This window comes from Saccopteryx leptura, chromosome 1 (assembly GCF_036850995.1).
Source record: "Saccopteryx leptura isolate mSacLep1 chromosome 1, mSacLep1_pri_phased_curated, whole genome shotgun sequence".
Lineage (NCBI taxonomy): Eukaryota > Metazoa > Chordata > Mammalia > Chiroptera > Emballonuridae > Saccopteryx > Saccopteryx leptura.
Genome location: NC_089503.1, coordinates 374,837,045 through 374,862,529, shown reverse-complemented (window position 1 = coordinate 374,862,529; position 25,485 = coordinate 374,837,045). Strand labels below are relative to the sequence as shown.

Below are 25,485 nucleotides of genomic sequence, written 5' to 3'. Positions count from 1 at the left end.
AGCATTTCATGCATTCCTTCCTGGGGAAACACTTCCTCTGCCACGGCCGCTGTTGTCACCAGATGGTCCAGATAATGGCTTTCCATAGCTTCAGTTCACATTTAAATGAAATCGTTTCTTTACTTTTGCCAGTAGACAAGCTACTAAAACATTTGCTTTTCAGTGGTCATTCGTATCAACTCAAGTACAGGACACACCCAGCTAAAAATAACAATCCATTTATGTGGCTACTAAGCTGCCTTCCCAAATATTCAGCTCTCCTAGTTAGAGGATGCTCCTTTTCTCTCAGGGATGCCTGGCAGGCCTCACATGGGTGGTGCTGTGTTCACTCGTCCAGGCTAGTCCAGTTGCCTGTATCACAGGGCATGGTCCTGCTGACCGTTCTCTGACACCCCTTCACCGACGGCCACGTTACTCACAGTGAATCACGCCTTCCTGTGCGCACGCCCGTTTCTCATCTCCACACGCCGTAACTGGGATGTGTGTGTATCCTCCTTTAGCATCATCATTTGATTCCAGGCCTTTCCCCATTCATAGGAAAGGTGAGCTTCTCAAGGGCCGTGGCTGTCTCCCATATTCCTGAATCCTTGTAACCTCGCCTAGTTTCTTTTTAGCACGTAGTAGGTGCTCAGTGAATGGTCAATGAAGCAAATATTAGTGGGAAAGAAGGTAGGAAAAAGGGAAGATAAACATGTAGAAGAGAAGAAGGAAGAAGAAAGGAAAAAAGGAGAAAGATTTTGTTCACCTGGAACAACAAAGAAAGGGCAAAACGAGAGAAACTTGCTGCTGATAAGGACAGGAAATAGCGCAGTTAGAGTGCACATAAGCAGTGTGTATTTTTATCTTCAAGTCTTTTTGCAATGTGGTTCATATTTAGAGCACATATCAAGACTGCATCTGTTTCCAGGACTTGCTGCTAACAGTTAGTAATAATGCCAAAACATACTTTAGGTCCAGCTTGAAACCAAATGATCAAATAGAATTTTTTATTTCTAATTTAGAGTCTGACATTAATTATGGCCATCCTGTTTTAAAGTGTCAAAGTCTTTTCTGAGAAAATGATAGAAATTATATTATCTAAGCCATAAACTAAAGCAAAAATGATTCCTCTAAAATAAAGCAAAACGTCTGGTTTTGACAATGATCACTCTTCAATAAACCTTATCTTCATTAGGCTGAACATTTCCTATACGCCCTCATCCTCTGCCCTTTCCAGACCTTTGCTGTATGAGCGACTGTGTTGTGTCAGGCCTGCTCAGGGGTCCTGAGCACACTACAGTTTGTCAGTGCTCCTCTTAACACCAGAACCCAGAACCGAACCCCTCTGTTTCTGGCTTCTGTTCACGCAGGCTGCAATGATCTTAGTTCTTTGATATCTGGGTTACACTGTTTCTCATATTAGCTATTTCTGTTAAGCTGCACTTCTTCCATTTTTTTTTTACTAGTAACAGATATTTTAGTTCCAAATATGATAATTTATAGTTATTTCTGTTTATTTTATTTAGTTCAGGTCATCATCTCTGCCTCTCGAGAACTTTTTGGATGTTTATAATATCACCCAGTATATTAGTAATCTCTCTCATTCTTACCTGCCTGGAAGGAATTTATTTCAATTCATTTCAAACATTTTAAGTCAGCTGAACAAATATTTGGTATATATATATACTTAAAATATGCTTAGGTAGCCAGTGAAGAAAAGTGAATATGAGACATTGTCTCTGCCCTCAGGAAGCCTATGGTCTCAACTAGGAGATGCCTTTGCAAATATAACACAGTTACATTATGGGAACAGCCCATCCAGCTGCCAGAATATGCCGGTAGTGCTCAGGATTTTAGTGCAAGATCTCTTTTGCTCCTCTGCATACCCAACTTACAGAGCCTTTAGGGCAGTTAAAAAAAATCAGTTCCATTCTGCTAAGAGTATACTTGAATCTGAGTTGCTTCAGCAATTACATTTTTCAACTGAAAAAAAATTTACACTTGTTGACGTGTGGTTTCATGATGTTTCTTAAAATATAAGAAGACTGTATAAGATGTTATCTTTCTCCAGAGACACTGAAAGCTCCTATAGGCCAGTGGTTCTCAAACTTTTTGAAGTCGGGGTTGCATTTAAAATCCTACGAACAATTGTAGGCACACTATATACAAATTTCTGAGAGATATGTTATAATAATTAAGTCAAATATTAAAGAAAAATATATAAAGTCCAAGCGTACTTTTATGGTAATTAAACAAAATAAATACAACAAAATTAAATTTATTCTGACATTCAAAACCATTTTTATGTTACATTTTTTGAGTTATGCTTTTTAGAATTCGTAAAAAAGAGGGGTTAAAAAATAAAAAGACGACAAAAAAGTTATCTTTTTATATATATATAGATAGATACATTCTTAGTAAGATTTAGTAAATTCATCAGGTCCCGGCGTGAATGTGTTTTTTTTTCATTCTTGTGTTTATGAGAAACATGAGCCTGATGTGTCCTAGCAATATCTTCAATGTTTGGGCATATATTTGAAAGGCAAACTCTCATTTACTCGTCAATACATTGAAGAATTCCTCTCTTTTTACTCTTAATTGTGTGGAGTGCAGAAAACCCCCACCATACATATCATCTTAACTTTACACCAAAGGATAGAAGAAACTTATCTCCAGTCTTTCCAGGGAACATGGTGGGGTAGTGTAAACAATCCAGCACCACAGCTTAACAGCCTTTTGCAACCTAATCAGGCAAGTGAGGTGGGGGGTTGGGCAGACTGTCAGCTTACAGCCAATTCCTTACACCTTGTGTCCCCCCAAAATCTAAACTCTAAAAACCCTGTTGGTGTTTTGGTCCCCAACAGGCACATATTTCTCTGGAATACCATAGGGTGCACCTGGAAATCTTCTAGGGTGCACCAGTGCGCCCTGGCGCACACTTTGAGAACCACTACTCTAGGCTAAGGGCCTGTCCTCCTAATCCTTTGCTGTCTCTCTGTAACTCCTTGTTACAGAGAGTGGAAAGTTCTTGCATGCAGACAAAGGTCTAGCCAACAGTCAGTGCCACGTGCCTCAGGATTATGTCAGCCACGATTGTCATTAGCAATGGCTCATAGCTCTAGACGTGGGCCTGTATAAGAGACTGATGACAATTGCTATATACCTTAATTTCATATTCCTTTACACAAATATGTTCCTTGAAAGTTATTATATTATACAATTTTTTACTCTGTTTAGAAGGAAACAACACATATGTGCATATGTGTTACAGCATAGAGCTAACACACACACGCACATATATATATGTGCGTGTGTGTGTGCGTGTGTGTGTGTGTTCATCTCTTTACTACATTTAGAATGAATACACATACAAGTATTATTGACAGGCCTGTGAATTTGTGATCTTAATAAATATCAGCAGAGGTACCACTTACTTTTTCAGGAAAAACAGGATTATTGGGGCCCCTGTGTCTTAGTACTGTATTGTTAATTCATTGAGCATTGATTTTTCAGAAAATAGTTAATGGATCACTGCTGGTAGAAAAGGGAAGGAGAAACTGCAGGATTGTTTTAAGTTAGTGTTTAGGTTTGTTAATACATAGAAATAGTTATAAGGGGAACCTCAGGAAGATATATTTGAAAGAGGTGACTAAACATGTTATCTCTTTCCATTCCTATCTGTCTGTCCCTGTCTATCCCTCTCTCTGATTCTCTCTCTGTCCCTGTAAAAAACAAAACAAAAACAAATAAACATGTTGAAGCTTTTTTTTTATCATTAAAATCCTATACAATAAAATGCAAATGACAGCACTTGAATTTTAATTGTTCAAAGTCATTTTTGGACATTTTATTTTGAATAATTCAAAGTCATTTTCAGACTCCTTTTTAGTTTGTTTTCTTGAAAAAACCAATAGGAAGGCATATTTATTTATTTATATTTTTTAATTAAAAATTTTTTTTAAATGAGAGGAGGGGAGATAGACTCTCACATGCTCCCTGACCGGGATCCCCCCAGCAGCTCCCATTGGGGGCTGATGCTCAAATCAACTGAGCTACACTTAGTACCTGAGGCAGACACTTGGACAAACCCAGCTATCCTCAGCACCCAGGGCGGATTCTTGAACCAGTTCAGCCACTGGCTGCAAGAGGGGAAGAGAGAGAGAACGGGGAGAGGGAGAAAAGAGAAGCAGATGGTTGATTGTTTCTCATGTGTACCCTGACTGGGGTTCGAACCCAGGAAGTCTACACATGGAGTCAACAGTCTATCCACTGAGCCAACCGGTGAGGGCCCAAGTTTTCTGAGGCAAATCCAGGAACCCATTTGACTATACTGTCTAAATTATTATTTTTGATGTGACTCTCAAGAAATTCACAATTCTCTAACTCCATGAAAGTAGTATAAATTAAATTGAAATGCTACTCAGGCAACATTTTCCTTAAATATCTCAAAGCACTTCTTGAGCAAGAAGGTGTCCTGTTTTTTCCAGAGAGACCTTGGCCTTAAGTGACCAACTTAGGAATACGGCAGCCAAGCATGGCAGACTAAAATAACACTAATGTTTCTATATCTAAAGTTCACTGCTCTCTCCACAGCCAAAATCGTCACCATTCTAGCTCTCTATTATAATTAGTAATAATGCTGCAGTTAATGTAATAATAACAACAGAAATAATGATGGTTATAAACACTCTACCCTGTGCCAAGGAGAGCAGTGATTCATGATAAACCAATAAAAAAAACCATTGATGTGGTTACAATAAATCCATGCATAATTAAGAAGAACGCTTTCTAAATAAAAACTACAAAGGAAATAAAAACAGACTTGGAAAAGAAAAATAAGTCTGATAACAGTGTTGCGGTACTCATCATTAAAAAACAACAAAACAACACTTGTAAACTCCCAAACTACAGCTTAGGAAAACAGTATATTCTTGGTGTTGCTTAAAAGTGGGATAGAACGTTGAGCAGAAGATTCAGAAGAGGAAAGCATTTGACCCCCTGGGCAGTGAACAGAAAATTAAAGTTGTTTTCTGATCTCAGAAGTTGGTAGGTGTCGCAGGGACCGTACCTTTGAAGCATTAGTCGAGTCTTGGCATTCCATCCACTCTGACGATCTCCGTCTTTTAATTGGTGCATTTAGACCATTGACGTTCAAAGTGATTATTGATAGTTGGATTAATATGCCTTTGAAGTGTTAGTCAAACCTCAAAGAACCTCTTTAATCTAGCAAATGCTTGAAGCCTCTAAATTGGGACATGCATCTCAACGGAGGATCGAGCCCAACACTGATAAAGCATCTACCATATTTGTTACTGTTTTCTATTTATTGACTTTGTTCTTTTTCCTATTTTTGCCTTCCACTCTTTTTCTTCCTTTTGTGGTTTTGAGTGGTCTTTATGATTCTATCTTCTCTCCTTTCTTAGCATATCAGTTATGTGGTGCCTTTTTTTCTTTTTTAAGAATTTTTTTTTTTAGTGGCTGCCCTAGAGTTGCAGTCTACATTTACAACCACTCCAGGTCCAGTCCACTTTCAGTAACACTACCACATCGTGGGCAGTGAGAGATCTTATAAACGTCTGTGTATAGGTTTTGTGTGGATATAAGTTTTTGACTCCTTTGGGTAATTACCAAGGAGTGCACTCGCTGGGTCACATGCTACAAGTAGTATATCTAGTTTAGTAAGAAACTGTCAAACTATCTCCCAAAGTAGCTGCACCATTCTGCATTCCCACCAGTGATTAATGAGATTTCCCATTGCTCCACAGAATCTATGTGTCTTTAAAGTGGGTTTCTTGTAGACAACATACAGTTGGGTCTTGTTTTGTGATGTGGCGAGGAAGAAACATTCAAGCAGAGATCTCACAATCTGTGACTTAATTGGTGCATTTAGACACCATTGACGTTCCAAGAGATTATTGATATAGTCGGATTAATATCTCTTTGAAGTGTTAGTCAAACCTCAGATAACCTCTTTAATCTAGAAAATGATTGAAGCATTTAAATTAGGACATGCATCTCAAAGGAGGATCGAACCCAACACTGATAGAATAGCAGTTATTCAATAAAATTGTGTTGAATTAATTTTCTTTATCAGAAAACCAATTTTTCTAAGGCCCAGACATCTGGCACGGCCACCAAACACTCATGGAATCATTGGCATTATGATGGAAATAGTACTTGGCTGGGAATTGAGGAACCTGTTATCTGATTTCTATGTTCTTGAGCTGGTGATACCTTCTATGGGTCTCAGTTTCCTCATGTGTGAAATGAGTTAGTTGAGTTAGATATTCTTCGAAGTACATCATAACGCTGTGAACATCTGTGAATCTAAAAGAAGGCCTGAAAGGGTAAGTTTTCTCACAGCACCTTTCAGTAATCAGCACATCACAAAACCAAATACTTATTTTGAGTAAATTCTTATTTATAATAAGAAGTAAGGTTATTACAGTATTTGATTTATGAGTTAAATTTGTAGGAACGACTACTGTAGATGTCAAGAAAAACTTGGTCTTGTGCTTCACTTGATTCTGAAGAGAAGCAACCTAAGATCAGATTAATGAATGCCAAAGAACTCGACATTTTGACCTGGACTCCGGCAGAAGTTCTGTTCACGGTGAAGCCTTTTGTGGGTGCATGTCAGAGTCCGTAGACAGATTCAGGAAACCCGGCTTTAATTTAAAATTTAGGAACTCTTTTATTGACATTTTGCATGTGTGGTTTTATGTAACTTATCTGTTATACCCTTTTTACTTATCTAACTGGAGAAATGAGAATCTTTTAAGCTAATGGCTACTGAAACAAAAGAACTGGTGAATTCTGTTGATAATAGAATAAGTGGAATCAGAGGACCAGACTTTCTATATTAACCTTTTGAGTAGTGAGTATTTTTCATGCTCGCTGACCTCCGAGAGTGAGTTTTTTTATTCCAAAAATGAAATTAGCTCCAGTTACAGTTTTATTAACTTAAAATCATGTTTATTTGATAACTAATTTATGAAAACAAGAACAACATACATTTTCCTTTTTTAATGTTTCCTTACACATTTTTAAAATAAAAATTTTTGTACAATTGTACTCTGGATGGTCAGGAGGCATGAGGATGTACATGAACGTTTGTACTACTCAAAGGGTTAAATAAGTTAGATATATTTAGAGAAAATATTATTAGAATTATAACAAAGTTTCTTTTAGTGAAACATTGCTATCAGTATTATAACCACATGATTCCTGACTGGGAATTAAACCCAGGATGTCCCTCTGCCAGTCCAACGCTCTATCCACTGAGCCACCAGCTAGGGCCCAGAAAAAACCTTTAAGCTGAGATCTAAACAGCAAGAAGGAGTCAGCTCTGTGAGGATCATTCTAGGCAGTGGGGAAAGACAGTGCAAAGGCCCTGAGGTGGAAAGAACGCCTGGTAGCTGGAGCGCAGAGGGGAGGAGACGAAGCAAGAGAGGGGGCCTGGGCCAGGTCATCCCAGGCTCTCCCACTCAGGATTAGCAGTTTGGGTTTGCTGGTACGTGCAGGCATAATAAGCCATTGGCAGATTTTAAGCAGGGTCACGATATAGATGGATTTCTGTTTTCAAAAGATGGCTCTGGATGAGGGAGGAAGCAAGAGTGTGGCTCGGCGATCGTGGCAGTCTCCCTGGGGAGAGTATGGCGTCTTGTGCTTGCCTTGTGAGTGGTGGAGATGGAGACTCGGGGTTGGAGGGGGTATTTTGCTTATATCATCAAAATGTTTTAGTATCGCGTTCCCTCAATTGTTATTTTACTTTAAAAAGGAATAATATTACATTTTTGTAAATTTTTGGTTAATATTTAGACATTGTTCATGTACACCATAATGAAGCAGTCAGTAATTCAGGAACGGCTTAATTTATTAAGTGAACACAGAACCATCCATCTGGAAAATTCAGGCCAGAAATGCATCTTGAGCGTTGACCTGTTTTGTGTGGCTGTTCTCACTGACACATTAATCTGATTATTCCAGTAGCTCCCCTTCCTTGGCCCTGTGCACGCCCAGCTTTCAGTGCAGCTTTCAGTGTGATGATGAGATTTAGTGTAGGCGATGTACCAGCATTACATGTTCCTCTCCTCCTGTTCAAACATAGGTAGTTGGTCTTCATCTCTTCCACAGTCCTTATCCACACCAGTTCCTTGTATTGATTATAAGATGGAAAGACATGAAAATCACTAGATTGGCGTGACCAAGCTGGTCATACAGGTGCTCGTTAGATGATCACACCAGGAAATGTGTGACAACAACCTTGACGTGAGAGGACTCCTGGGCCGGGGGCTGGGGGTTAGTGACAGCCGGCTCGCCCGGTCACGTTCTGCATCTGAGAAGAGGACAGCCAGGGAGACACCAGCTCTTATCCTCCCTGAGAATGGCTTCAACACCCGGGACAGCTTCTTCCCAGAAGACGGAGGAATCGGGGCATATCTGAAATTGGCAAGAACTCGGTAAGGGATGAGGAACTTGTTCTAAGCTGAATCTCATAAATACAAACAAGGTTAAAGGAGGAGGCTTTAAACAGCTGAGATGTTAGTAGAACTACTGTGGTTGGCTAGCCTCCTCTCTTAGATCCTTTAGCTGTGCCTTAAAAAGAGATTCTTCCCTCCTCCCCAAAACCTTTAATTTGTGGCTCTAGAAACGAGCTTCAAGCTCTCATGAAGCGATGAGTAATTCTTATGTTTGCCATCTGAAAAGTAACTCAAATCCTGTTCTCCATGGGCACAAGCTTCCTCTTTTTTTCCCTGGAATCCTAAGGTGCTGTAGTAGACTACATACTGAAAACAGGTTTAAATGAGGGTCTGGGGAGCACATTTCTCAGTAAGTCATCTACTTAACTTTATTTGATGGGTTTATGTTGAGTTTGGAAGCTCAATGGACCCACAATATGATACCATTCAAAGGTATCAGCATCTTATAGGATGGGAAGTCTAGAATGGCTTCAAGGGCTCTGAAAGCCTTGTAGGTTGGAGCTCTGGACAGTGGGTTTGCTGTTTCTTTGGCTGTCGGACCAGTTTCAACCTTTCTCACTGGCTTTGTCATTTAGAACAGTGAGAGAGAATAGAAATCACAGGCTTCAGTATGAGGAGATAAAAGAGTGAGAAACAACAGATAATTCACTATAAAAAAAAAAGTCACTTTTGAAAGAAATAAAATTGAAAGATAGTGTGCTCTACTGGAAGGAAGGGTACTTTCTCCCCCAGAGCCAAGAGGTCTGACTCCTGACAGTACAGATATGCATAATTAATTTTTCTCCTCTTCAGATGAGGAGGTGGTCTCAATACCCATGGCCCTGTCCAGTCCTGAGGGTTTCGGACTGTTCTTTTTCACAGCAACACTGCGGTATGACACTGAAAACCACTGCCAAAGTACGTAAGGAAGTAGATAGTGAGGCCTATATTTAAGGACCTTGGACCTAGAAAGCTGGAGGCATGGTTGTGTGTCGGCCCGTTTTCAGCCTTTCTGAGCCGATGTCTGAAGTGTCAGCAGAGGGGCCTCATGCCGGGTCCCTGTGGTGGCCGAGCTACGGCAGCCTTCTTTTTGCCTCGTTTCCTGCTGCCGAAAAGAGAAAAAACTATTTCACCCAACCGAACCCCATCCTGCCAAGCTTTTAATAAAAAGGCAAAATTACAAACAATAAATGACAACTTCCAGTTCAAAGTTTGGAAAAAAATCTTTCTGAAAGTTGATAAAAATCAAATAATCCAGTACCACATTGAGGTTATACGGGAAGCAAATTAGAGCCTTTCACACTGAGGGGAAGCTCTTCAGTTGGTGAAGAACGTGGAAGGAAGTGAGCTCTAACAAACACAGCAAACAGGTCAGCGCTGAGGGAAGCAGGGAGAGCGGAGAGGTTTGTGCACACCCAGCCTGTGGGCTAGGGCTGTGGATGCCCCGGCATCGCACGGGAGGCGAGGATGCCCGTGGCCGGGGCGGCGGGTGCCCCCGGCATCGCACGGGACGCGAGGACGCACGTGGCCGGGGCGACAGGTGCCCCCGGCATCGCACGGGACGCGAGGAGGCACATGGCGGGGGCAGCGGGTGCCCCCGGCATCATACGGGACACGAGGACGCACGTGGCCGGGGCGGCGGGTGCCCCCGGCATCGCACGGGACGCGAGGACACACGTGGCCAGGGCAGCGGGTGCCCCCGGCATCATACGGGACAAGACGCACGTGGCCAGGGCGGCAGGTGCCCCCGGCATCGCACAGGATGCGAGGACGCATGTGGCCGACCGAGGTGGTCGATGACGAGCGGCCACCAGCAGCAGGTCACACTGCTGTCTCAGGAGCTGCGCTCTGAAGGCTGGGTGAGCCAGGAGGTGGCGGGGGGGGGGGGTGGGGTGGTGCTGGGGCAGGGGCCACAGAACGTGTGGAGAGAAACTGAAGACCCAACAGGAACCAGGAGGTGTCGTCGGGGGGAACCTTGAACTTATCTACTGCTGTCATCCAGGAACTCTGGAGTGAGGAAACTGAAAAGACAGACCCAGGACCCTCAGGTCATCTGTGATAGTGGCCTTTCTAATGTCAGAAACTGCTTAAAGCTTCCAGATAAAGAACACCGTGTTAGAACCAAGGACACGTTAGGAGCAGAAGGAAGTGGGAAAAATGATCGCAACCAAGTCCAAAGGAGATAGTAAAAGCAAGCAGAGCAAAACTCGGTCTTAGTGATTCTATTATAATTGTAATTATAATATGTAATTATATTTAGATAGTGTTTTAAATATACCAAAGATGCTGTCATAGATATCGTCTCATTTATAGTATTTTTCACTCCATAAGACACATTCCCCCTCCCCCCAAAAGTGGAGGGGGAAATGCTCGTGCATCTTATGGAGTGAAAAATACGGTATTTTATTAAATATTTTTACACACCATTTGGTTCAGATTTTTTTTTTCTTATTTTTCTCCTTAAAACTCTAGGTGTGGGCCCTGGCCAGTTGGCTCAGCGGTAGAGCCTCGGCCTGGCGTGTAGGAGTCCCGGGTTCAATTCCTGGCCAGGGCACACAGGAGAGGCGCCCATTTGCTTCTCCACCCCTCCCCCTCTCCTTCCTCTCTGTCTCTCTCTTCCCCTCCCGCAGCGAGGCTCCATTGGAGCAAAGATGGCCTGGGCGCTGGGGATGGCTCTGTGGCCTCTGCCTCAGGCGCTAGAATGACTCTGGACGCAACAGAGCGACGCCCCAGAGGGGCAGAGCATCGCCCCCTGGTGGGCATGCCAGGTGGATCCCAGTCGGGCGCATGCGGGAGTCTGTCTGACTGCCTCCCCGTTTCCAGCTTCGGAAAAATGAAAAAAGCAAACAAAAAAAAACTCTAGGTGTGTCTTATGGAGTGAAAAATACGGTAATCATCACAACCGCTCATTGGAGAATGACGTTATTACAGTCCCTATTTCACCAGCAGGAGACGTGTCATAGGTCACACACTCAGAGTGGGACAGTGAAGACTCCACCCCAGGTCTCTCCGCTCCCACTGTGAGTTGTCATAGAAGTCTCCATATGGGAACCAGACTTCCCTGTGAAAGCCTGTGGGTGTCATCCTCAGAGGGACTGTTATCACATTGATCTTTCCAGGTCGTACTTGGGGGACAGACCACCAGTAATCCTCCCTAAGTAGCCAGTGTTCATGCTGGATACGGGTCACAGTTCCCAAAATAAGGTCAAATTCACTACATTTCTATTCTATCGGAAATAACAGTGGAAATAATCCACCTCCTAGTTTTGTAAATCTAAATTTTATTCTGGAGGTTAAAAAATGTACATATTAATGAAATCTTAAAACCTCAAAGTATATCTACTTTATATATAGAGCATGGAAACTTGAGCAACTTAAATTATATGTAACATTATAGCCTCTCCTGCAAGAGCTGGAAAGGTTGATATAAAATACATAGTATTAACTTGAACTGCAGATAGTTTGGATTAGAACAATTCAGTTTGCAGAACCTAGAACAAAGAAATAGATCACACCGTGTCTTTCGACAAATATGAATATGTGAGCTTAAAGCTAGTTTTAGCTCCCTTTACTGCTAAATTTAATGATGAAAAACTTTTGTAAAAAGCTAATAGTGTTCCCATAACAATTCTATTTTTTTATAAAATTCTGTGGAAAAGATCAAAATTTGTTATTGGCATTTTATCTCTAGAGAGAAAACCTGTGTATGTTTTGCCATGTGGGTATACCTCATTTTCACAAACTGTAATACTATTTTTTAATGAATGACCACCTTCCCTCAGAGGAACAGTATTTCTAGTAGAACTTTTGAAAGTATTTTTGGAATTCTTAAGGTTGTGTGTATAGAGCAGGATTCAGAATTATAAGAGTTGGAAACCCATGGAGATGATTTAGTCAAATTCTATCATTTTACTGATGAGGAGTGTGTGGATCAGGGAGTAGAAGGGACTCCACCAAGATCACCCTGCTTGTTGGGGGCAGCACTGTGACCAGAACCCACAGCCGGGACTTCTTGTCCCAATGCTCTCGAATCATTTTCTCCTGCTACAGTTCTAATAGATGATTGACATTTTCGCTGTTGTTATTGCTGTACATGCCTTTGTCATCTGAAGAAGAAAGAGCTACCCCCAAATTACCTACTCCTTCTTTGTTCCTTTACTCTTTTCACCCTAAACGCCAATCTTTTTATAAAGAGACTGAATAGATTCTGCCCTGGATCTGTGTGACAGCACCACCTTCTTGACCAATCACCATCTGTTTTGGTCCACATCTCGGGGGGAGGGACTCCGCAGACAGTATTTCTCGGGTTGGGGAAAATGGATTTTGTGTTTTGTCTGTGGCAGAGAGAACTTGCTCTGCTGGGTGTTTGTCCCATAGCACACTCCGCCCTCCTTTTTGTCTTTTTTTTTTTTTTTTTCTCATCAAAACAGGTAGCTCTTCTCAGACACCTTAATACACAATAGGTGTGTCTGCTTACACTTGGGAGACAGAGGGCTTTATGTCCCAAAGACAAACAAGGAGCCTGGGAGCAGCCACAAACAGGTGTTGAAAATGTCCATTTGTGGCAAGTTCATTACTGTAGCACCAGGAATAAACACTGAGGATGCAAGCCCTCCGAAGGGGTGAGTGCGTGTATTGAGAGGAGAATGTTGTCAAGCAGAGTAAGTAGAAAGTAAAAGAAGGTCCTATTTTTTTTTTCTTGATTTGCTCTAGTAATATTTATCTATCTCCTTCAACCAGGAAAATTTCACTATTTGGCTTTGGCTGTTTGAAGGCTTTTGCCAAATGCTTAACAATCTGTTCGGTTTGATTTCTCACAAAAAAATCACTTTGAGAACAAGGCTCTGTGTAACTAAGATGTGTTTGTTTTTGTTTAAATCACTCAGAAAAGAAATCATCTCTTGTCCATTGTTAAAAGAGAGGTTTCAATCAAAGGAAAATTCTACATATTCTAAAATATACAAACAGCTCTTTGAAATTGATGCCAAATCAAACTCAGAAAGGGACGTTTTTCTTGCAGAAGTTTTGAGTTAATTCCGTGTGCAAGACTCGAGTGGAAAAACTCTGAGACTGTCAGAGGAGGGAGTTACTACAACTGGTTCCGGAAGTTACATAAGGAGAATTGTCTCAGGATAGTATGAAGACTCTTGTATGTAGTTTTAGGCTAAATCCTAGCAAGGTAGAAAAATAAATTCTTTTCAAAGTGAGTTGTTTTTTCTTTTTAGTTCAAAAAAAAAAAGTAGTAGGTTGGTTTCTGATGTTATTGGATCTAAACCTCCAATGTGAGAAACCATGAAAGTCATCACTTTTTTTTTTTTTTTTTGGCAAGAGACAGAGAGAGAGAGGACAGACCAACAGCAAGGGAGAGAGATGAGAAGAATCAGTTCTTCCTTGTGGCACCTTAGTTGTTCATTGGTTGCTTTATCATATGTGCCTTGACTGGGGAGCTAGTGACCACTTGCTCAAGCCAGTGACCTTGGTCTCAAGCCAGCGACCTTTGGGCTCATGTCTGTGATCCCGCACTCAAGCCGGATAAGCCCATGCTCAAACCAGTGAGTGACCTCAGGATTTTGAACCTGGGTCCTCAGCATCCCAGACCGGTGCTCTATCCACTGCACCACCACCCGTTCAGGCAGTCATCATTTAAAAAAAAATTTTAACTGAAATGTCCCCTGTTGTTAAAGAAAAACCATCCTTTCCCCTATCTAAACTTCTGTTAGGATGAAAGGCAGTAGATGATAAGGAGACAAGTCTAGTGGGGAATAGGGACACACATCAGGAAACCCAACAGTTTAATTTCAGCTCTGCCACCAACTGGTTGTGTCCTCGAGACCGTCATTCTTTGACCAAGCTTCATTATCAGTTGGTACCCGTCGTGCCTACCACACGGTCTTTCTGTGAAGGTAAAACCAGATGTATGTAAAAGCAGTGACAACTTAAAAAGCAGTATATAAAGTCGAAACTTTTTAATTCAGTTACTATTTTTGAGAGTCAGTGTCGATATGGAAAAAAGCCAGAACCCATTTTTGTTCTTCGGATAAGGGAGTAAGCCAGGGAAGAGGTTAGAGAAAGAGCTGCACCCACACCTGGTGAGCAGAGCAGAGCTGTGGCCCTGGAACTAGCCAGCCTGATCCAGGCAAACAGGTGTATTGGGTCAGGAATAGCGGTTGGCTGAAGATAGACAGGCAGAAACCAGAGACAGAGTTAGGTCAAGCCTGGTATTCCCACCCCTTTCCCCCCACGCACACTGGAATACTTTCTGAATGTCACGCTGGGAAGAGCTGCAGTGCATTTAAAGAGAAGTAGGACAGTGGTCCTGTTGTCCAGGAGTTTACAAGCCAGTGGACGCGCTAAGGTAGGTGTCTGGAGCTTCCCTGCATGGGCACGAGGTCCAAGGGAAGCCCCCGATGCGGAGGGAGGAGAAGGCACCGCGCTACAGCAGGCACAGGAGAAGCCTCCCTAAAGCTGAGCGATGTAGATTTTAAAGGCTGCTTAGAATTTCAAGGGACTGAGGGAGGGAGGGGCTGCGGATGCCAAGGGCTGAGAGAATAAACCACCACGGTGTGAAGGCGGGAAAGTGGAGGGCAGCACAGGAACTAAGGAAGGGTCCAGTTTGAATGGACTGTCGAGCCCATGAAGGAGTAGAGTGAGAGACAGGACTGGGAAGGTAACTTGGGGCAAGATGACTATTCCAGCAAACATTTGTCGAGCGCCTAATAAGAGATCTAGAAATGTGCACATACCAGGGGTAAAAGAAAACAACAACAAAAAAAACACAAAACCTGACACGAAGTTACAAAACAGGTAGGCAGTCATGAACAGGGAGATCCTGAGGAACCAGGAAGCTGGATAAGACGAGGATTTAGGAGCCCAGATAAGCCATCTGGGCAGAAGATGCGTCACACAAACAAAAGAGGATCTTGATTCTAAGGCAACCTTCTGTCAAAACCAGGAAGCGTCTTATATTTTCCTCCTGGGACAGGAACCAATCCCAGGGCATGATCAGCCCAGGCCCACACTGGGGAGGGGAGCAGGTAAGTCGATACACGTGACGAGAGGGACGGGCTGGCAGGACACAGCGGGAGACCGAAGCCGGTGGCTTTGATCCTGGGTTACTACTGATTGTGTTAGGACGGGGATAGCCGTACCTCTTGGAGCTTAGACTGGGCAGCATTTTGGTAATCTGGTTCCAGTGTCTTGGAGCATTGGGTTGTTTGAGTTAAGTGCTTTAAGGTCTAGGATGGCCTCAGGGCTGTGGGACCACACCAGGGCGCTAAGCCTTTTGAGGGGGATTATGTTTGAAAAACTGTCCCCCAGGTTTGTCAGGTTTTGAGTGACAGTGCTTTGGGGGCAGCTGTGGCCTAGAACCAACTCTTGCTTTTCTGGCCCTGTCTGATCTGTGCTAGACTCAGTCACGGGGCTCATCTGAGACTGGATAGGTGCTAGATTTAAAGGAGCAGACCTGTTCCTACTTTAAGTGGCATTCTAAGCTCCATCTGAAAACAGCGTGTGCCTTCAGAGGTTGGTGGAATGCAGTCTCTATGGTGATGACTTGCTCCTTTCCCCACTGCACCAGGCATGTTCTTTCACAGAAGAGTTTGGTTGGGGCTGGAACTGGGTGTGTGGAGTGAATCAGGAATTTCAGGATTCTGATTCCCCCATCTCTTCTAGCGTGGACCCAATCTTTCTAGTTTTCTTCTTTTATGGCCCTGCTAGTTCAAGTAGCACCACTAACAAAGAAACTCTTTTGAGCTGGAGATGCTTGCTGCTTTCTGTGTCCTTTGCCGGGTCACTTAAAAGATTTGCTTAAAATCACGCAAGACATCAGTGGTAAAGGCAATATGAAAATTCAGGGGCTGGGTCACACATGGCAGATAAGTGGCACACAGCAGCCGCCACATGCCATTCCCACCTTCGTCCCCAGGGCTATCGATGAAAACTGACCAGAAGCCTAATCATTGCCCTCCAGGTAGACATAGCCAACCTGTAAGAATTTGGTGAGCATGGCACTGAATCTGACACTATGAAGGAGACTGTGCCCGCTGAGTCCTATAACCTGGAGAAAATCACTGCTTTGAGCTTTTTTGTTATCTGTCATGGTGGGTGACACCGTCTCCCTCACAAGGCTGTGGCGAGGTTTTAACACACCATAATTTGTTTCCATGAAGATTCTCTGCAAACTGAAGCCATCACATCTCGGTTGTCTGCTTTGAGTAGCCCTCTTTCCTCTTAGTGGCACTTGTCACACGGTGGAATGTTGCAAATATTAAAGCACTCACAGGAGCCCTACGGTTTGAGCAAAGCAGAGACTGGTCTGTTAAGCAGCAATAGCTGGTGCTGGTTCCCAGCCCGGCATCAGGCAGCCTCCGGTCGGTCAGAGCATTCCGAGGCAATGGGTTTAGGCTTGCTACCGAGCTCTGAAGAAATGCTCCTCAGATTTTCCCACTAAGTACCCCAATGGGCAGAGGAGACTCCAGGACCCCTTCCCTGCGCCTGCTCTCCCAGTCTGTTGACATAACCCCAGACAACCCCAGCTCCCACAAGGTGAGCATTTTCAAGTCTTTAGTTTTATCTAAAAATTCATGGGAACTTGACCCCATTTTATGCCAGTTTTTTTTTTTTTTTAATCTAAAAAGTGTTTTAACTTACTATTATCAGTGAAATGTCCCTCTTTCAAAACCCTCCCCCATTTGTTCCCTTCTTGCGCTGCAATGCCCTCCTATCACCGAGGCTTCGATGTCCAATATATAACATCTCAACCAGTTCATAAATTTCTGCTTTTAATATAGTCTGAGTAACCACTAGCGCAGGCCACAGGAAAATACCAGGCTGTCCCCTCTGCATCCGAGCTTTTCTAAAAGATTTACTTAGGAACAATTTATCATTTAGTTGCAATTTTAAAAATAATCTTAATTGGCCACATATGGTATCAAATAAGAGCGGGTCTTTTAGCCTCCGCCTTCCTCCGTATCCCCCCCCCCCCCATACGTGCGCATGCGCACTGCGGTCTGCCAGGAAGTCAGAGAACTAAGCCAGCCCCACGCTGATACCATCACAGGACAGCCTCCTCCTGATCCAAGATAAGGTCACTGATATTAAAGCTGTTATTTTTAGGAGAGATGGACTATTGCTTTTAAACCTCTTTCCCTCTTTTTCCTAGTTCCTCTTAATTGTGGCTCCATGTTTTGGTAGCCATAAGTCATTAGTGGTTTTTAATTTCCCTGAAACTGAAATAAGGTCTGAAAGGGTGGATTTGTCCCTTTTTCCTCCTTTTCCCTTTTTTTTTTTCCTGGCTAATCGGAGGAACGCAACCACATCTGAGGCCACTTGGCTCATTATGAATTTCATGGAAACTGATTCTCTGAAAGTGTTTCCATATGTGCGTTCCCAATATATCCTATCCTCTCTAAATGGGAGCACAGACGTGTGCATGGGCTGGAAATGGCTTCAGGATGTGACAGAGCAGTCATATGACCGCCACGGCACCGTGGGTGGCCTCCTGTGAAAGACGCGGTGTCCTGGGTGCTGGCCGCCTTCCTGCAGCGGATCTGGTTTCAAAGACTATCCACCCTTCCTAGCCTTTAAAAAGTCCTTAATCAAGGCCTAGCAAGGAGATCTCTCTCCCTTTTCCTCCATTTCTGCCCCCGCCCCCAACGCCTTGGTTCCTTCTCGCATCCTCACTCTCCCTGCAGGCTCACAGACACTCGCACCTCTTCCTCCGCCAGCCTCCTGTCCCTTCACAAAGAGGAACTGCACTGTCCCAGCGACATCCTCACTCTGTGGGCGAGTTTAAGGGCTGGTTGAAGGTTCTGAAGATTGCCAGGTTGTTGCGTTCCGCCCCCGCCCCCCTTCCTGCAGCCCAGCGTACTTTCTTAGCCTTGGGATCAGCTGGCCTCGCAGATTTTGCTAGCATGCAGTGGAAAAGTACAATTCATTACAACACGGAAAATAAATATTTATACTGGATAGTTGAGGCACTTTTCCTCTCTTTTGCAAAACTATGGAGTTTGCTAGCCTGACCTTTCATTATCTTAAGAAAATTTTAACTTCACATTCTCCTTTTGCTGGTTTCTTCTCCATCAGCATGGCCCGGGACATTTCTCGTGTAGGCTACATGTTTCCAGTTATTACCTAATGAAATTAGAAGTAAAACGAATGTAGTGGTAAGCTACCTGATCATTTTAGTGTGAGGGGACAAAATCAGGGAAATTAAAAAAAACTGATGTAAAATCGCTTAAAACCTCAAAGAGAGTAACGGTCTGCGTCTAGTCTAAGATTGACTTTGGATAACGTTTACATGGCATTTCTGCTCTGTCGCGTTGCCTGCGTTAGACTGTGCTGGTCATTTATTTAGCACATTTTTTGGAAGCACTAGTCTTTTCCCATCACCGTGCTGTGTTCGAGGTAGGATCAAAAAGAACACAAGGTTCTTATCTCGATGCGCTTTCCCTTTAGTTGCAAAGTGAAAATACTTATCTAAAGTCAATGACAATTTCTTGGCCTGACCTGTGGTGGCGCAGTGGATAAAGCGTCGACCTGGAATGCTGAGGTCCCCAGTTTGAAACCCCGGGCTTGCCTGGTCATGGCACATACGGGAGTTGATACTTCCTGCTCCTCCCCCTCTTCTCTCACTCTCCTTTCTCTAAAGTGAATAAATAAAAATCTTAAAATCAATGACAATTTCTTAAAATGCATGGAGAGGTAAAATTTATACTATAATTCAAGATGCATATGATAAAGAAACCATAGCAAGAATTTATACATCTGAGAAGTCCTTGGGTAATGGTGATCTCTACAGACAGTGCTTACTTCTCTTGGTCTGCAGAGAGACGAGAGGTGGCGGTGAGTCTGGGGAGAGTGTGAGGGAAGCCCTCGGCAGGGTCCTAAGATGAGTTCTGCCATGAAGAGGGGTTTACCCCAAAGAGGAGTAGACGTGACCTTGGTGTAAAGTATAACAGAGGACTCTGAACACGCCAATCTCCTCCTCCTCATTCTTGGCTCATTTGCAGAGTTGCTCAGTCATGCCGTGTGAAAGGTGGCTGGCCTGTGCCTGTCAGGGGTGACACCCTTTGGTTGTAAGGCTCTGCCACCTGTGTGGCCAGAAAAGGTAGCATGTGAGTGGAAGATTTTCTCCTTCCAGGTGTGTTATCACAGAGCTCAGATCTAAGGGAACCCCAGGCAGATCCTCTACCTGCCCCCCCCCCCCCTCGCCGCGTGCTGTGGCGGAGCCGCGGAGGTAGAGCAGACCGCGCGAATCTGGGCCAGGACCGCGCTTTCATCTTGTGATGTCCCTCAGACCCGCCGTGTCTCCAGGCTCCCGTTTCTTCATTTGCAGAGGCCATCTGTGATTCTTGACTCTGACATACTGGCTCTGTGTGCTCGTCTAGAAATTCAGACAGCATGTGAGCTGTACCCTCTGTTACTCTTACTACCTATTCCGAATGGTAAATAATGGGACCTTACAGGCAGCAGTTACCCTGGGACCCTGAGGAGGATGAGCTTGCTAACTAACTTGCCCCTGGGCCGTGCACTTCTGGCCTGTTACTCTTTCCCCTTCATCTCTTCTCCGTATGGCTCCCTGTGGTAGACGTATACACAGTTGCTGGCTCCAAGGGGACTGGGGACCACACTGGTGGCGGAACAGAAGCATCTGTCTGTTCACTAGTGGGAAATGCCATCTGTGGGGCCATGAGTTCAACTGATGTAACGATGCTTGCAAAGAGCTTTGAACACTCTTTAAAGGGTTTTGCAAAAGTTTATAGGTATGGAACGGTATTTGAATTACCATTCATGTTGATGTCAACATGACTTAATGTTTATTATATTTATTTTTAATGTGTCCAAAATGTATGTTATTATACAGTGTTCCCAGTCCGTAATTTACTTGTTCATTCATTTACCCCTCCATCCACTTAAGCTCTTAGAAGGTTCTGAAGGATACGAGAGGGAAAGAAATCATGGCCTGTACCATCCAAAGCTCACTTTATAGTTGGAGAGAACAGTTGAAGAAACAGCTAATAACTCAGTAAAGCATTGACCAAGAGCCCAAAAGAATGATATGGAAAATGAATGCTATTGGAACGGGAGTGGAATAGGAAATTATATAATAGAGCCGTTGTGGAGGGCGCCGCCGAAATGATGTCGAGGAGGAAGAAGATTCTTAGAGGAGAGCAGCTCTGCTGAGACCCGGGGTAGTGTATGTTCCATCGGAAAGAATGCCGTGAGGGGGTTAATAAAACGGACTTGGGCTTTATTTGAGATTTGTTGGAGCAGTAACTCCTACCATTTAAAAGGCCCCAGTGAAGCTTTGAAGTTCACACCTCATTGCTGAGAAGTATGATGGCTTTTCATTGTGCACGGTTATACCCTTGCATTAAGAAAGTGGGACAGGGAGCTGTACAGATGCCAATGCATGTCCCACGTGGATTGAAGGCCCTTCTTTTCTCTGCCCAGAGCTTCCCTCTCGGCTGGGGTGGGTGAGTATAAATCCATCCCGCTGCTGCTGGGGATGAGATACAGTGTTTCCCAGCTGATAGCCTCAAATGGCAAGTATCCAGTTTGTTGTCGTTGTTGTTGTTTTCAGTACTATTTCCTTTCATTCTAGAGATCATTCTAGAGATCTGCTTGCTCGTTTCCAACCAGGTGTTACTTACACGGAGGGCCTTCTAATGAGAAAATGTGTGTTAAAGTACTAACTGTGTAAGGGCCTAGAAACGTCAGGTCAGGTGTCGTTGGTAGTAAGCACTGAAGGAGAGAAACCGGGACTGGATGGCTTCCTGCCCTCACCAGAAACTGCTCCCTGCCCTCACCAGCTCACTCTTTATCAGGGGTCACGCATGACCCAAGAGAGCCAGCGTCAGGACGCAGGGTGCGAAAGACGCTGAGTGGGGCCGCCGGCCACAAGGACGAGAAATCAGAGGTTCTCTCTTATTTTCCCTTGCCATGGTCTCACTTCTTTCTACCACACTTTCTTGCTCTGAAGACCCAGGAAACCTGGTTGGGGCAAGAGAGGCTATTTCCTTTTCCCCCATAGTCCTTGGGGACGGGGTGGGGGGCAAGATTGTTTTTAACATTGATTTTATTTTTATTTGTGCTTCTTGGGCATTTTATTAATAATAGCACCTTCCTCCCCCACCCCGGTCCATGAGGCTGTGGAAGCTTTTGCTGTGGTGGCTGTTTTAATGAGCAAGGTTTTTGCGTCTGTGTTTGTGACCGCGATGTCCATCTGCGAGCTGTCTGACTGTGGCCCGGGTACAGATAGCAGGTTTGGGGGGAAATGATCTGGAGGCAACCAGCAGGTCCCGAGGGAATCAGACCCTTGACCTGGGTCTCATTCACATTATGCCATGAGCAACTGAACTAATTGCTCACAATTTAGTAGGTTAGATCAACAATAAGACCTAATAGAGTTCTTAGTAGTATCCCACAGACAGTAACTCTCATTGAGGCATCATGTAAGCACTGGAAGAGCCTACTTAAATTTTTTTAGGCAAATAGACTTCTGTGGCAGGGGGAAAAAACAAACAAACACACATATATATTATATTATATATATACACACACACACACACATGATTGTATCAACCCAAATCCCTTCAAGGTATAACTAAGATCGCAAAGAGGTCAGAAGTCAAAGGGGTCTGTCTAGTTTGCCACTCAGCCTCTCTTAAGCGTTGCGATTTTATAAATGGCTCCCCTTCTCTGGTCCTCGGCTCTTTTATGCATGGCCAGGTTAGAGTAGGATCAGTCTGGAGCTCTCCATCAGAGCACCCAGCCAGCAGAGGGAAGGTATGTGGGTGCCTTAGGGGATCTGGAGGCACTGCCTGAAGCCTCACAAGTGCAAAAGTTTTGTTTGTCTATAAATTCACCCAAACGTTGCGTTGACTGCATATCCTATCTGAGTCTGTTGCACAGTGTGTCCGACTCCAAGTTAAGTAAAACCAGCCCATCGGGAGGATACACTGTGTTTATCATGGGTTTCAAGTAACTCCTGGCAGTCCTGGCTGTATTGAATCAGTAGGTTGTAGTCAGGAGTTGGAGACAGGCTCTGGGGAGTGTGGACCCTACAAGGCACGTCACTGGGGCAGGGACTGAGCTTTGGGTGTACGTTCATAAAATGAAGTTGGGGTGATAGTGCTTTTCGAACTTCCTAGGCTTTTATCTTGACCCTTTTAGTAAATAGTACATTTTCTTTAGTTGATATGATACCCATGTCCATTTTTTAAATGTGTAGTTGTAATGTGGCTAGTGACAGGAATGAGAAAGTAGGACGCAATGTTAAAATAACCCAAGAAGGCAGTCTAAAAGAGCATCTGAGTTCATGTACAAAACAAATTAGAAGTATAGCTACAACCCTATTCGGTGAAAGAAAATTTAATTATCTAACCATTATTATAAGTAAGTTGAAGACAAGGAAGGGGGTTATATTTTTTGCATCTCCCCATCATAGATTATTATATGAGGCAGCGATTTTCAACCTTTTCCATCTCATGGCACATATAAACTAATTTCTAAAATTCTGTGGCACACCAAAAATATATAATATTTTTTTGCTGATTTAAAAAAAAGGGTGTGATTTTGATACATTCATACTGACGGCTATTGTTGTGTTAGCTGTTGTGATTTTTTTTTTTCTTTGACAATCTATGGGGAAGTAGGTCAGTGCCTCTGATTAAATAGTCAGGTATTGCATGTTTTAAAAAATTCTTGCAGCACACGCTGAAAATTGCTGATGTAAGGGATCTCATGTAATACTGTAGCAAGTTGTTAATATTCCTCATACAGAAAACATTGCATATGTTTCAGAGACATTCCTTGTTAACACAGAATGACTAAGCAAATTCCAGAGAATTCTATTTTTCGTAAGTTATAAAATTGCTGTACAATTTCTTTAACGTTCACATTAGCTCTCTTTGCCCAGGAGTTGCCCCTCAAGACCTTACCGTCTCAAGTATCTAAAAATGATTGGTCAGAATTCTGTAAACCTAGCGGAAATTTGTTGCATTATGTACTGTAAAACCACAGCCAGAGCTCATTAATTGAAAAATGGATGTTGATTTGCATTAGCTGGCCTCTATAAACTAAAGGTGCAGCGATCCTGGCATGCTACGGGTAATAAAAACATCAGCAAAATGTATCAGGTAAAGCAGAGGAGGTGGGGGGGAGTGTGGAGGGATAGATTCAGAACCGTATTGGAGTTTACTGGCAGGGACCCAGAGAAAGGGTTTTAATGAGGCTTCTGCACCAAAATAAGGGAAACCACATGGAATTTTAATTATGACTTCAGTATATTTCAAGTACAAATACCCGCGAGAAGCATTTTTTTACATTGGCAAGCCTATCTGTGTGAGCTCTTTGCTTCCTTGGGGGCAAACATTGATGCTTAGGTATGACTTCTTCCTGTTTGACACTGATCACATGATTCTGGTTCCTTTCACACGATCCAGTCTTGGGCTGAACGGAATCTGGACAGAAGTGGCCCGCCTCTAAGTATTAGCTCTGCCCGCTCACTCCCGTTCACCTGGGCGCTCCGCAGCGCGAGGGCTGTCCGAAGAGCATCTGGGGCCTCCGCGTGGTGCCCTTGTGCCCGTGTCCTGCAAGGCACAGGGCGGGGAGACATCCAATCCCCTCTGCTCTGTCATAATCACAGCTTCTAGACTTTTAAACTTGAGCTTGTCAGAATTTCGTCTGAGGGAGGGGTTAGGTAGAGGTCAGCTGAGGATGGGAGAGTTTATAAAAAGCAGAGAGTGACTGCCCAGACTGTGTTAGTTTTGGTTTGTCATCTTGAAAGCTGTTGCTTCCGGTATTAGAAGCCGGGCACCAGCGTTTTACCCTCCGCCTCCGGGCCTGCGGAGGCCAGGGAAGTGCTAATGAGGGGGTGGGACCTCGTCTGCCTTCCCCTACCCTGAGGCTGCTGCTTCTCCTGCTGTCTCGGAATTCACGGCTGTAGAACTTAGAGCTGGAAGGGAACTTAGAGCTCATCCCCCTCGTTTTACAGATGATGACACTGCCACCTCTGACTTCTGCCTCTGGCCTTCCCCTCTCAGTAAGAAGAGCCAGGCAGGTGAGACTTTTAACAATTGCTGGGCTGGGCCGGGTGGGGCTGCCTGACTGCTACTGTCTACTGGTGAGAAAAAAACTTTCGTTAACTATATATTGCTTTTAAACAGCCAACTTTCATTACAAATGCACATCCCGGTGCTTACCCCGTGGCATTTTATAAAGATCACAGGCAGCGTGCATTTTAACAAAAATAACCACTCTCAACTCAGCACCTTTAAAGAAAAGTACTAGGGTTATTCCTTCACTAAGTACTGTAGGATCTAAGATCAAGTGCTGAATAAATGTGGGGCTGAAGAAGAACCTACTCACCAGGGCCTCTGAGAATCACTAAGCGCTTTCTCTTATAGACAAAAGCTACTGGAAAAACAAAGACAGGAGATCCAAAGAATGGGAAGATTTTAGATGCGCTCAAAATCCTAAGAACCACCGGCATTATAAAAGGACTTGTCACAATTCTATTTTAGAAAGTCATAACCCAGTCTTTGAAAACTAATTTCCACATGAAGTGGTTTTATAACTGTGGTTTCATAAGTTAAGCACCAGAAGTATCTATCAAGGAAGCATATTGTTGGCTTTAGAAGCTAAATGACTTTACATCTCAGAGGGAAACCGTCTTTGCCTCCAAGTTACCCAAGTTGGCCTGAGGCAAATTCTGTAGGATGTGGTACAGGGCCTGATAAGTGAATGGCAGGGGCTCCTCCTCATAGCTCCCCTACACCCAAGAGTAGCCTGCCACCAAAGCTACTCCCCGCACCTGGCCTACATCAGGTCCTAGGTCTGCTACCAAGGCTTGAAATGCAGTGATTTCCAGGTTCTAAGCCTCCTCCCCCATCCTGGTTTTAAAGCCTGCTTATTTAGTTGATGACCCTTAGGAGATACAGGGCTAGACTCCCCCTATATGCCCCAGATAGGTAATGTAGTTCTAAAATACATTGAGATCTTCTTTGATTTCAGTCTGATTTGATATTTTTTGAAATCCGTT

At 43.7% G+C, this 25,485-nt stretch overlaps 1 protein-coding gene across 3 annotated transcripts in view; it reads left to right on the top strand.

Annotated features, from left to right (window-relative positions):
- The window catches only part of RUNX2 (RUNX family transcription factor 2), a 135,207-nt gene that overhangs the window by 104,768 nt on the left and 4,954 nt on the right, over window positions 1-25,485 (top strand). For 2 of the 3 annotated variants that reach the window (XM_066359289.1, XM_066359287.1), the window contains one exon: window positions 24,439-24,504. The exons of the other annotated variant lie outside the window; for it this stretch is intronic. In XM_066359289.1, coding sequence (XP_066215386.1) covers window positions 24,439-24,504 — 66 coding nt within the window. The remainder of the gene's footprint in view (window positions 1-24,438; window positions 24,505-25,485) is intronic. 3 annotated transcript variants of the gene reach the window in all.